The sequence below is a fragment of the Limulus polyphemus genome, unplaced genomic scaffold (assembly GCF_000517525.1).
Source record: "Limulus polyphemus unplaced genomic scaffold, Limulus_polyphemus-2.1.2 Scaffold33, whole genome shotgun sequence".
NCBI classification, from domain to species: domain Eukaryota; kingdom Metazoa; phylum Arthropoda; class Merostomata; order Xiphosura; family Limulidae; genus Limulus; species Limulus polyphemus.
The window spans coordinates 694,523-707,869 of NW_013665643.1; the positions used below are offsets into that span (position 1 = coordinate 694,523).

Below are 13,347 nucleotides of genomic sequence, written 5' to 3' on the forward strand. Positions count from 1 at the left end.
ATACCTATAGAAATACTGAATACAAGTCTAAAGAGGTTAAAATTTCATTTTATAGGTCACTGGTTAAGCCACTTTTAAAGTATTGTTTGTCAGTCTTGGGCTTCTTATCTTAGGAATGATATTGAATTATTGGAAAGGGTTCAGAGAAGGGCTACTAGAATGGTGCCTGGGATGGAGGGGTTCTCATATGAGGAGAGGTTAATATCTCTGAAATTGTTAGAGGGTATCTGATTGAGGTATTTAAGATTGTGAAGAGAATTGATAGTGTTGATACATCAACTTTTTTCAAACTTAATGGCAAGAATAGTAGGCCTAGGGGACAAAAATATAAATTTTGGCAAATTAGGAATCATCTTCAGCTGAGGTAGTTTTATTTTTCTAACAGGGTGGTTGGCCTCTGGAATGGGTTGCCTTTGGATGTTGTGGAGGCAGTAAATTTAAGTGAAAGCTTGATAACTATATGAATGATAAGGGCTGGCTTAAATATTTTTTTAACTTATAATAGTTTACTTTAGAGGATAGGGTAGTCAAGATGGACCAATAGGTCCCTTGTTGTCCCTAAACATTGTGTTATGTAAATTTGAGAGAGTTCAAGAAGTGCAAAACCTTAAGCCTATATTGAATAAACAGAATTTAATGATGCCACTTCTTAAATGATAACCAACAAGTATATCTCTTTGTTAAGGTTTGATCCAACATTACAGGATATTGAACATTCCTGATTGGTGTAGCTTATTACTTCAAGCATGTTGCTTCAATAACATATTTACTAAGTTTTTTTATTTAGTTAAATCTTAATAAAATACTCAAACACTTTAATGAAAAAACAACTTTGAAACAGTTTAAAAAGCAATTATTTTTTATCAAAACTTACGTTGGTTGTAAAAGAGAACAAAATGATGTTCAGTAACCCAAACTCACATCTTATACATGGATACATGTAATCTGAACTAAATTCCACAACAAAATGTTTAAATGAAAAACAAGGTAATAATAGTAACTAATTTAAATAGAAAACTTCTTGATAAATTTTAAGGAATGTGTGATACTCAAAGAGAAACTACTGCATTCATATATACTTTGTTATTAGTCCAATATATAACTATAACATAGGTGATGTTGATTTGTTTTGTTGTTGTACTGTGAAGTATTTAAATACAACAATCCATGAGACTTGATGTATCCAAGACTTGTCACTCACTATTTCTTTATTCTCCAATAATTTTTGAAAAATACTGTATCAATAATGAATCCATGAGACTTGATGTATCCAAGACTTGTCACTCACTATTTCTTTATTCTCCAATAATTTTTGAAAAATACTGTATCAATAATGAATCCATGAGACTTGATGTATCCAAGACTTGTCACTCACTATTTCTTTATTCTCCACATTATTGATACAGTATTTTTCAAAAATTATGCATTTGTTTATCTTTTTTAACAATGTATATAAACATTTTCAAACAGTATTAACCAAACAATAATTTTAAATTCAAACTTCTGGCTGAAATTATCATTAAAAGCACGGGTACCCTTCTGATAAATTAATGCATTATATTTAATTAGCTAATATATTCTGAAGCTGTAAGTCTATGGTCATACTTCTTTTTCAAATTAAAGGCAAATTCCATCTAATGGTTTGAAAGCTATCTACATTAATAAAACAATGAAACTCGAAAGACTTTAATATATCAAATAATTTCTTCCATAAACATATTTAATAAATAATACAGTAAGAAACTTTAAAATCAGCTGGTAAAAATGGATTTATAACAGAGAATTTACTGGAAGATTCTTTGTTGAAAAAGACATTTTGATACACAGAATAATGATTTACCTGCTAAACACAACCTTCACAGAAATTTAAAGTCAGATTACACTAATTTTGAATATTCAGAGGTTTTTAGTACAACTAATTATCACAAAGATATAATATAAATGTATAGTACAAAAATAATCAAAGAACAAAGCCCACAGAGTGGCTTTCTGAAGACAGTGTTGTAATATTTAAGTTATTTGTACTTACCGAACTATTCCATGAACAACTCGACGATAGTATGGCAAAGAAGAGAAGATGGCAATGGGCACTTTTTGTGGAGTAACAAGAACCACTCTAAATGTAAAAGCATTGTAAGCATCACAATGGATTCAAGATACATCAAAGTACCCAGAGTATAAACTAAAAAATGACTATATAATGGGTGAGAGACCAAAAGTATGTTAGGGACTTCAAAAGCATAACCACCATACTTAACTTTATGTCCAATACTCTACTGATGCAATAGATTTTGCTAAAAATAGCTTTCTCTGTTGGTAATCGTTTGATTGATCTCTTCATTATAATCTCTAAGAGTCAAAGTACTTCATGTACAATTAAATCTCATTATGATAATGTTACAAACATTGCTGTTATGTGTGTTGCAAGTGGGGAGGTTTGTTTACCTTGATTACACAATAAAATGACAAAAACTTGGTTTGGTTGTTGTTAAGCACAAAGATACACAATGGGCTATCTGTGCTCTGCCAATCACCCATTATAAAAACCCAGTTTTTAGTGTAATGAGCCTGCAGGCTTACCACTGAGCCACTGGGGGGCAAGCTCTAGCTTACTTGATAATTGATCTAATAGTTTCAGGAGTGAGTTTTACAGCATATGATTAGTTTAATCTGTTATTATTTGGTATGTCTAGCATTTGGATTATATGTATAAAAACAAAAAAGTCAAACATACCTTTCATCTTTTATATATTGTCCCCATGGTGTCTTTAGATACTGAACCTCCACAGTGGAGGAAGATGAGTCTGATAAACTACTAGAAGTCTTCCAACTCCTACTAGCTCCTCCACCTGAAAAAGAACAGCATAAGCATATGTTGGAAAATGAAAACAAAGGTATTCTTGCAACTAACAAATTATCTTAAAGCAACAACAAAACAGACAATTCTAGAGGGTCAGACTGTAGGGAATGGAAATACTAGAGGTTTATAAATTGTAACTAATATGACTTGCTCAAATAGATCTTTTCTATTCAGTTTACTTAAGAATAAAATTTGTTCAAAGCATTAACATTAAATTGTGATTTGCATTGAGTTGGAAAAACTCAGTAAAGTGGTCAAATATGGCTCCTCGACCTCCAGTTAGACTGTGATGCATTGCTGGAGTTCATTCAGATATGATTAATCCCTTAATGACAGAATAAATGACAGACTTTAAACTTAGCAGTGATGATCATGGCATACAGCCAAAAGGTTTCCATCTATAGTAATCACAAAAAAAGATTGAACACAAACATGTTGGAAAAAATGTTCTAACTATGGCTAACATAAAAAAAGTCAAAAACAAAATCCACACTATCATGCTGGAAAAGTCTCCAAGCTATGGCTGACACAAACATCTAGAGAAGTACATGCTCTAGCTATGATTTTAACAAATTTTCATGAAACAAGAAGATTAAATAAATATAAAATAATTCTAATCTCCATCTCAAATTGCACTAATGAATGACAAAGTGACCAACACTGCATATTTCATTCCTAGTTGATTCAATAAAGTTCTGACCTTATCACTCAAATGACAAAAAAATTAGTCCCGAGAATAAAATCACATACAGCACAGCTCTGCACACATACAAAACAAATCTATGAGTACCATGTATGAAACTTTTAACATCATTGTCAGCAGTTTTAAGTATTCATACTTACATCATAGCCAGTTTCTAATGACAACTTGTATGCTGGACAGAAATAAATATGTACATACCCAAGAGTTAAAGATAATTTATAGTGTTAAATAGGTTCTTAACACAAACACACAAATCTCTGAACTCATTGAAGGAAATGGGAATGAAGACATTGTAATGTATTAAAATGCAAAAAAATCACTCTCTAAAACTAGAATCCAGGACTTCTGGTTACTGTGCTGATACCTTGTGATATATCCTAGTTACCATGAGAATACCATAAAGCCTTTTAAATTGGGTGACCTTTGACATGTTTACCAATGGAAAAAGAAACTGGACAAACTCATAATAATGTTAAATGCAGTAAGTTATCACTTAATTATTTAATGTCCAAAATGAAAGATATGTTTTTGCTTATGTTGCACCAATTACATTATGATTTAACTTTAAGTTACACTCCCATCACAAACAACAACAGACTTACATGAATTCGATGACGAGGAACCCACTTTGTGACTAATAATGGTTGGAGAAGGCTTGAATGGTTAATGAAGAGAAATTTTAATATAACTTTAACATAACAGCAAATGTACAACATTTTGACATCATCATTCAAGCCATCTCCAACCATTATTAGACTTACATAAAGAGCTTTCTGTGGAAGTATGCACTACAACTAACTAAATATAAGTCTAACTCTTACCTGTTTTGTGGTGATTTCATCTACTGAGCTATGATTATTTCATTATATCTTCTAAACTTTCAATAATCTTTAAAGAAGAATTTATGAATTTGCTTAAGAGTTAGCTTGTTTTGCCTCGAATGAATATCTCATTGAGTTAATGCATGTAATATGAAGTTTCTATGTTGCTTCAAGATAAATAGATGATTTCTTTTACTGTCTGTTGTAAAGGCAGCTGTTTTCCATTGTATGTAGTGGCAAACTGTTACTTAATATATGTATATATAGATTCTTTAGGTAAACTATAAGATGTGCAGATGTATGGAATTTTCACAACTAAAGTTAGACCCTTCTGCAGGTTTACTCTCCTATGAATCAAGATTTTTGGAGTAAGATGTAGAAAGAGGTTATGTGCCTAACAGAGTGTCCAATGTTAAACACTGTAAAATATTACTTTATTAAGAGGCTGTTTTAAATGCTAAATGTACATAGATATACACATGGATTAAATTTTAAGTGAATTGTCATACATTAGGTCTCAGCTGTACTAACTGATACTACACCATACAAGCCTTCTGTAAAACAATCTAAACAATACCTACTGGAATACGCATAGAAATTATCAAATAAAAGTACAAAGTACGAGATACATAAGAAAATATAAGCTCCTTTATTTGGGAAATATAAAATATATATCTTTTGTGAAAAAAACTTTATACACTTGCCTATACTCTCACAGCTCTCACTTGATACAAGTTTATGTTGTTCACTGATAAAATGCTGTTTTTGCCTTTGGCTAAATGAAGAAACTCTTGCACGTGCTTCAACAACTGAACCATGTGCTCTGTCATGGAATAATAAAATGTTCAATTAATCTTTGCTTTTTTCAAATAACTAATAACAAATATTTTCATGTTCTTGTGGGTATCAGTTACTCACTAAGCCTAAAGCACTCCTCTAGAAAGTTGTAAACTCATTAATCACTGAATTATAGGTAGAGACATGAATATTAAAAACAAACCAAACTTCAAATTTTCCTCAACTTTACATAATTCTATTCAAACACGCTAAATATGGCACTGAAAGAACCTATTTGGTATAAAACAAACTATTTTGTTACAATGATCCAATAAGATATATATATATACACAACACTGAGTATATAAAAAACCTGGGTATACACACATAATACTCACTTTCATCATACATTCATTATTACAGGTTTTTCTATTTTTCTTTATTTTTGGTTTCATGATTAATTTTGTTAAGACTACCTGCTCTAAAAGTGCCCAAGGTATTTCTGTATTTTTATTTCAGTCCTTTTTTTTTACAGTTTACTTTGTGTGCTTGCATACTGCTTTATGCATGGTGTGTCCATGTCATGTGTTAAAGGGTTCACCACTGTAATTATTTCATTTGTATATCTATCATTTAATTATTGTAAAGGACCTTTCTCACTGTGTTTAATCTTTAGTTGGTATGTATGTATATATGCAATGTAATTCATTAACGTTTTTCTTTTGAAGAAGTGTTTTTATTACAGTATGATTCAAGGTATTTTTATAGTTTTGGTGTATATTATAATGGATATAAGTTTGCCAATGAAGTTTGCCTTGTACTAGTTGTTTTATTTCTCTATAGTAGATAATGCCTATTCTACCAGAAGAGATATTGCAGTAACATAGTAAATCCATGTGAAGGGATTTCTGACTATAATATCCTTTGCTGGCCAATCTGATGATGCCTGTATGTTACAACCAAACAATGCTATGAGAGGACACGGGTCACATGATAATGTTGTCAACTGGATGAAGAAATCCAGTTTACCTGTAAATTCAAGGGTGCTTTCTTAATTTGGTTGTACTGGGAGATCTGGAATGAATATCATATTTAAGATCATTGTGTTTAGGTTCTGCAGAAAACAATCTTGAGAGAGTGAAAGGTGTAAGACTAAACACTATCTAGTAGATAGTTCTGTCTACTTAAGTACTTACATTGGGTTTTCATTTTATTTTACAATAAAGATTGTATTTGTTTCATTCAAAATTCAATTAGTTTCATTATTTCACACACACAAGAAAACTCGTTCAAATCATACAGACTACCTCACAAATTTCCTGGTCAACCCTGCTTTTATAAGTGGAATTAACTCTTCAATACTTGTGTGTAAATCAATTCACCTGAGAATAGTATTAAGTAAGTGGTTAAAATAAAAACTGGTCTAGTATTCTTCTTCTTATTTGACATTACTTATTGTCATTCCACTGACTTTTACCACTAGTGAAATTACAAATGTGTGGTTTGTTTAATTATTGCTTGTAGACAACACCATGAATTACCTTTTCCACAGAAGGATGCAAGATTCATAACTAAGTGTATAATTATATAAAATTTGATTATAAATTGGTTTCTTTGTAATAGTTATATTGTATTGGAGTGGCATAATTCCAACAGATATGCATTGTTGTAACCTATATTTTTATTCTTATAATTTGTTTGTTAGCTAGAGGGTGCATGATGTTAAGATATGCCTATAGCTCCTAGAAGATTCTAGTAGACTTGACATCAAGTTTCAAATACATTCAAATTTTTTGGTTTGTTTGTAGTTAAGCCCAAAGCAACACAATGGACTATCAGTACTGTGCCCACCACAGTATTGAAACTCAATTTTTAGCGTTATAAGTCCGCAGAGTTATTGCAGGGCCACTGGGGAGCATACATTCGAAAGTGGATTATAAATACGTATTAGTTATAAAAGACTAAAGAGTTGGTTTTAAGATGAAAAAAATGTTTCTAGCTACTAGAGTGAATCAGTCAGGGTGTGAAGTATTTCGATCTGCAATGGCTGTCATATTACTTTGTACAAGTAAGTATTTTTACTGTATAGTAGTGTAGTTAGTCACTTGTAAATGTAGCCAAAAAATTACCACACTGTTTAAGCATGTAAAAGATTAAGAAATAAATAAACTAATCTGTTATTCTTTACATGGACTAGACTTTGAATTGTTTTCATCGGATAATTTAAAATAACCTACCAATGAAAGAACAATGTTACAACAGTAAGATATAAAAAAACGGCAATCTCCCCTCCCCATTGGTTGCCGTTGAGAAGCGCAAAGCTACATAAAGAGCTATCTGTGAGGTGCCTACCGTACGTATCGAAACCCGGCATTTCGCATTATAGTCCCCCCAGTCTTCCTGAACCACTGGGGGTCTTTTCCTTGGCAGTAACTGCTAAAACAATAGATAGATCTTAGTGTTTGTACTTCAAAATGTTTCCACGTGCGTGAAGTAGCAGGTAATGTTAAAATTTCTCATATTTTATTCTACTGCCTAGTAGATAATGACACCACCATGAACTGACTTGCAACATTCAGAGAGCAGGTTTTATGTCAATCATTCAAGACTATGCATAAGGCGAAAACAAGTATTACACACCCATACACAAATATGTATACGCATAACTTATATATACTATCCTTGTAAATATGGTGAAAGAGGGTACTTGTGCTTAAGGTAAATAAACTAAAAACTTCGCAACATTAAGAAGTGCACAATAATCTAATAAAACGTCACCAAGTTCGTTGGACAACCATGTATGTTTGGCAAAATGGTAGAATACCGCTGAAAGAGTTGTTATGGTTTTTTCTCTCAACATTTAAGAGAAGCTAATATATGCACTCTAATCTCCTTCTCAGACGTCAGATAATGCGACAATTATGGGATGTTAGGAAAAAGCATAAGTGTTTAGTGTTTTTAATCATACGAAGGAAACGTGTAATAGTTAATAACAGTCTGTTCCATGTAATTATACTGCACGCTTGTGTAGGTTAATCTTGTTAAAATAAGGAAGATAATGATACCCTCATTGTTATTTTAATAGTACAGCCTCCATTTACTGTACAACTGTGAATTAAATGTACCCAGGAATCGAGGACAACGTTAAAAAAAAATAAAAAAGAGGAGAAAAATATGTTTGTATTAATTTTCAGCAAATGCACGCGCATGACCTGGGATAGTTTTAACTGAAAATTCAAATACACGTAATCAATCTTCATACCTCAGACTGTTATCTCATATGCAACTGCCACAAAAGAAAAATGTACATCTTTATGATGCAACTGCAACAAACAACCCACGGCAAACTATAAAGGTTGCCAAAAATACAAAGACATCAAAACAAGAATTTTCAACCTAAACAATAATACTACAGAACAAACTACACAAAAAAACACAGCCACAACAAATTAGAAAAACACTACTTCCTACATCAGTTATGTAAAAACCAACCACAACAACATACACAATTGTAGTTAAACAATAAACACAACCGACTAAATCCATCAACAATATAGAACAAACTAAAACAATTAAATTTAATACACAACAAACATAAAAACAAGTAATAGTAAACGAAACTCAAAATATCAACAACACACCAGAAAATAGCCCGATAGTAGAGGCTATTAAAAATAAGGGTTTAATCGCACAGTACCAAAATCCAGAAAACAAACAAGACTGCAACACACTAATTATAAATATAGCAAAAATTCACATAATACAAATAATACCATACATAGTACAAAGATTCACGGACGCATTCCTAACATAAACATTCACAATCCAACACATTAACATCCAAGGTGGTCTTGCTTTCAAGAGGCACAAGATCTAAATCTTAATAATACAAGCATATCCAGAAATTGTTATTACAGAAACAATGTTTTATAAAAATAATTCACATAAATATTCCGATTGTGTTACCTTAAGAGTAGATAGACTAAACAAAAATGACTCCAATAGGGGTATTGCATTATTATATAAATCTACTCTATCTGTTACTCAGATAGAGATAAAAAATACAAACGAAAATATAACCATAGATGTAAACTTATCAAATGATAAAATTATAACAATAGCTGGAATTTACTGCTCTCTCTTGAAAATACTTGATACCCAATTACCTTATGAATTAATAGAACATAATAAACAATTAATAATCATGGGTGATCTAAACAGTAAAGATAAAAATTTGGTTGAAGTAAAACAACTCAAAACAAAATTAAACTATTAGACTTTAAAAATAATACTGGTTGTGTGTTGATAAATGACAACACTCCTACCCATACCAGTGATGTATATCACACAAGTGATATATTAGATTTTTGTATCGGTTCATTACAACTAGCAAATAAGTGCCCAAATTTTTATGTTAGTAATGATATAGATAGTGATCACCTGCCAATCACCTGTGTCTTCGATCTCGCACCTCACCATAATCAATCTGTAATAAAACCTAAATTTAATTATCAGAAAGCAAATTGGCCTAAACATGCAAATTACTTGGATAAATTATTTCCAAATTCAATAGTTGAAATTACAGAAAAACCATCAGATATTGATAAATATTGACAGACAGTCTCTGAGTGTCTTTTAAAAGCCGTTGAGAAAACAATACCGAAACAACAGAAAATGGAAAACACGCGCACAAATAATAGACATGATCAAAAGAAAACTTATAAGGTAATACATGGATACAAGAGACCCTAATATCAAAACACAAATCAATTTACTAAGAAACAAAATAAGAAATGAAGTTAAACAATTAAAACAAGATAGCTGGGATAGTTAGTGTTCAAAGTCAAATGATTACGCAGATTTGGACACATTTAAAAAAATTCGCAAACAATCAAAACACTCACAAATATCCGACATAACACCACAATAACAAAATGGTCTTCACAAATAAACAAAAAGCAGAAGCTTTTAAAGAACAATTAAACACAACATTTAAAATACATCAAGAACCAGACATGAATAAACACTTTTATAATAAAGTAAATGAATATGTTCCGACCACTACAATAATCCCCCCAAACAATAATCACGATCCAGCACGAAAAATCACAAATACAATAACCAAATCTGAAGTTATATTATCCATAAAACAACGCAGCAGGAGAAGACCAAATACAAACTATATTATTAAAGTACTCAGAAATTGTTTGATCACCTAACCGCATTATTTAATCTATCCCTAAATTCGGGATACATCCCCTCCTCTTGGAAACAAGTAAATGTACTCATGTTCTTGAAAGAAGGGTTTCTGTTTGGAATTAAGCACAAAGCTACACATTGGGCTATCTGTGCTCTGCCCACTACGGGTATCGAAACCCGGTTTCGTAGCGATGTAAGTCCGCAGACATACCGTTGTGCCACGTGGGGGGGGGGGGGCTTGAAAGAAGGAAAATCAACGAATAAGCCAGAAAGCTATAGACCGATCAGTCTAACTGTTGTTTAGGCAAAATTCTACAGCGAATAATTAGAAATAAGATCTTAAATTTTCTGAAGATAACATCAAAATTACCTGAAGTTCAAAGTGGTTTCAGAAAATTTCGGCAAACAACTGATCATTTAGTTAGGCTAACTAAAACCGTAATATATAGCTTTAACCAAAAGAATGCACTGTCGCTTGCTTTCTCGATATTGAGAAGACATTCGACACTGTATAGCATAATGGATTTAGATTCAAATTAAAAGATATGGAATTACCAACTTTCTTGACGACAGAGGGCACCTACTAGGAGTATTTTACTCCAGAGGCAAGTGTTATTCAGGGAGGGGTAATTAGTCCTATCCTGTGCATCATGTATGTAAGCGACATGCCATTGAACCATATTAACTGTAGCTCAACTTCACAGTTTGCTGATGATGTGGCTATCTGGAAGAGCTCAGCAACACCTTCAATAGCATGAATTGGTAGAATACTGTCAGAAATATAGAATCAAAATTAATATACCGAAAACAAAATTACTTTTATTCGCAAAATCACTTAAACTACATAGAAATTCTACCCAATTATATCTAAATGGAGCTCTTCTTGATACCAGTTAATCAACAAAATTTTTAGGATTAACATATGATTCCAAAATTAACTTGGATCAGACATATAGCCGAAATAAAGAAAAAGTGTTCCAATGAGCAAACTATCGGTATGAACTGTTTGTTAGTGTGTGTGACCAACCAAGGAGAAGAATTAAAATTACACTAAATGCTATTAGCATCCTATTCAAAGATACGGTCCTGAAAAGGCGAAGATTAATCAGTGCTTTGTGTCGCGGAATATCATCAGTAGCATTTGTCAGTTTTTAATACATAGTTAAGAAGGGAGGAAGAGGTCGAAAATGTACCTGACCCTCCCAGGTCCTCAACGACCTAAAAAACCATGCGAACGTAAGACTATTAACTTTATTAAGCTACTAACCCATCGACTGTATTATGTTCGTTTCGTTCAATGTTCCTGAAAAGCATTACCGTAATAAAACACATGTATATCATATTTGGTATATTATGTAAAACATAACTTTATTACCCTATTGTAAGCTATATTTTTAATGTTGTAATTTGTTTGTTAGCAAGAGAGTTTAAAACGTCTAGAAAATTCTAAGTTGACGTCAAGGTTTTCTCGCACATAGTTTATAAATACGAGATATACGTAAAGATTGTAGTTTTTCAAGATAAAGCATCTCATCAACCAGTGTGTTTTCGTGGAGAGTTTGTATCGATATTTGCTACCACGCTTACGTTGTACAAGTCCAATTATGTCTCCGCAGAGAGACATATTGTTTTTCTATTATTTCTTCTTCTTCCACACACTTTTCAATCAATTTGTTTGTTTGTTTGTAATTAAGCACAAAGCTACACAATGAGCTATCTGTGCTCTGTCCACCACAAGTATCGAAACCTGGATTCTAGCCTTGTAAGTCCGCAGACATTCCGCTGTGCCACTGGGTGGCTTTTCAATCGACAGCCATTCCTTCATTTCTCGGCGGATTGACTTTAACTTGATAGGGTTATACCTTAGTCCAATATGCTCGGACGCCTTTTTCATTTTTTTTATTTAGGTCTTTTTAGGGATTTTATGCGATCAAAGGGAAGACAACCCAAAAATGTATATTTTGTGCTCATGTGCGGTCATATTTATATAAAAAAAGATGAAAATTGGCACAAATATAAATGTTTATGTACCAAACATATTGACATACAAAAAAGTTTCGAGTCTTTCTAGGGGGTGGGGGTCAAAACTCACAAAAAAAAACAACAACACAATTTTTGGGTTTTAGACAATTATTCGGCCGTATTTTGACCAGTTTACATGGGATTTGGTAAAAATATACTTTTCTTCAGGTTCCACACACTGACAAACAAAAATAGTGGACAAGCACATTTTAAATAAATATAAGCGGATAAAGGTGCTAGAAAAAGCCTAATTTTAGGATTTTATGACAATTACTCCGCCCTATTTCGCCATGAACGTGGAATTTGTACAAAGATACTTTTTTTCTTTCTATTCTTATAGGTCCCAAACAGAGATACAGACAATTTTGAAATTCTTGTCTCTTACTCAATTTTTTTTCAGCGAGAAAAGCACAATTTGTGGTTTTCGTGAACTATTCATTTGTATGTCAACCAACTTACATGATATTTAGTAGAAGATACGTTCTTGCAGGTTCCAAGCATGATATAGACAGTTTTCGATTTTTCTGAAGTCAAAATTGACCATGTTGGGATTGTGTGGCGGAGACATGTTGCATCCGTCCGCGAATGTTGGCCCTCTTTATTTCTAAATACCATCATAACATCTCAAACATCTTAAGGTAGCACTGACCCTTAGAGAGCGCCCCCAATATTTCAAAAATAACATTTTTCAAACTTATCTGAATCAAAAGTTAAACCTTTTGTTCTACGCAAATAACTCGTTTTTGTTTTAAAATCGTTACTAATTAACCTGTAGTAACTCAACCATAAAAGTTCAATATCAGCATGAAATGTATCACACTTGTTGATACTACATCAATATCAGCATGAAATGTATCACACCTGTTGATACTACATCAATATCAGCATGAAATGTATCACACCTGTTGATACTACATCAATATCAGCATGAAATGTATCACACCTGTTGATACTACATCAATATC

The 13,347-nt window shown here is 32.2% G+C and overlaps 1 protein-coding gene across 1 annotated transcript in view; it reads right to left on the minus strand.

Annotated features, from left to right (window-relative positions):
- The window catches only part of LOC106460293 (CDK5 and ABL1 enzyme substrate 1-like), a 62,481-nt gene that overhangs the window by 27,273 nt on the left and 21,861 nt on the right, over window positions 1-13,347 (minus strand). Inside the window, exons 2-3 of the mRNA XM_022387331.1 lie at window positions 2,735-2,849; window positions 2,030-2,116 (exon numbers count right to left, since the gene is read on the minus strand). Of these exons, the coding sequence (XP_022243039.1) occupies window positions 2,030-2,116; window positions 2,735-2,849 (202 nt within the window). The remainder of the gene's footprint in view (window positions 1-2,029; window positions 2,117-2,734; window positions 2,850-13,347) is intronic.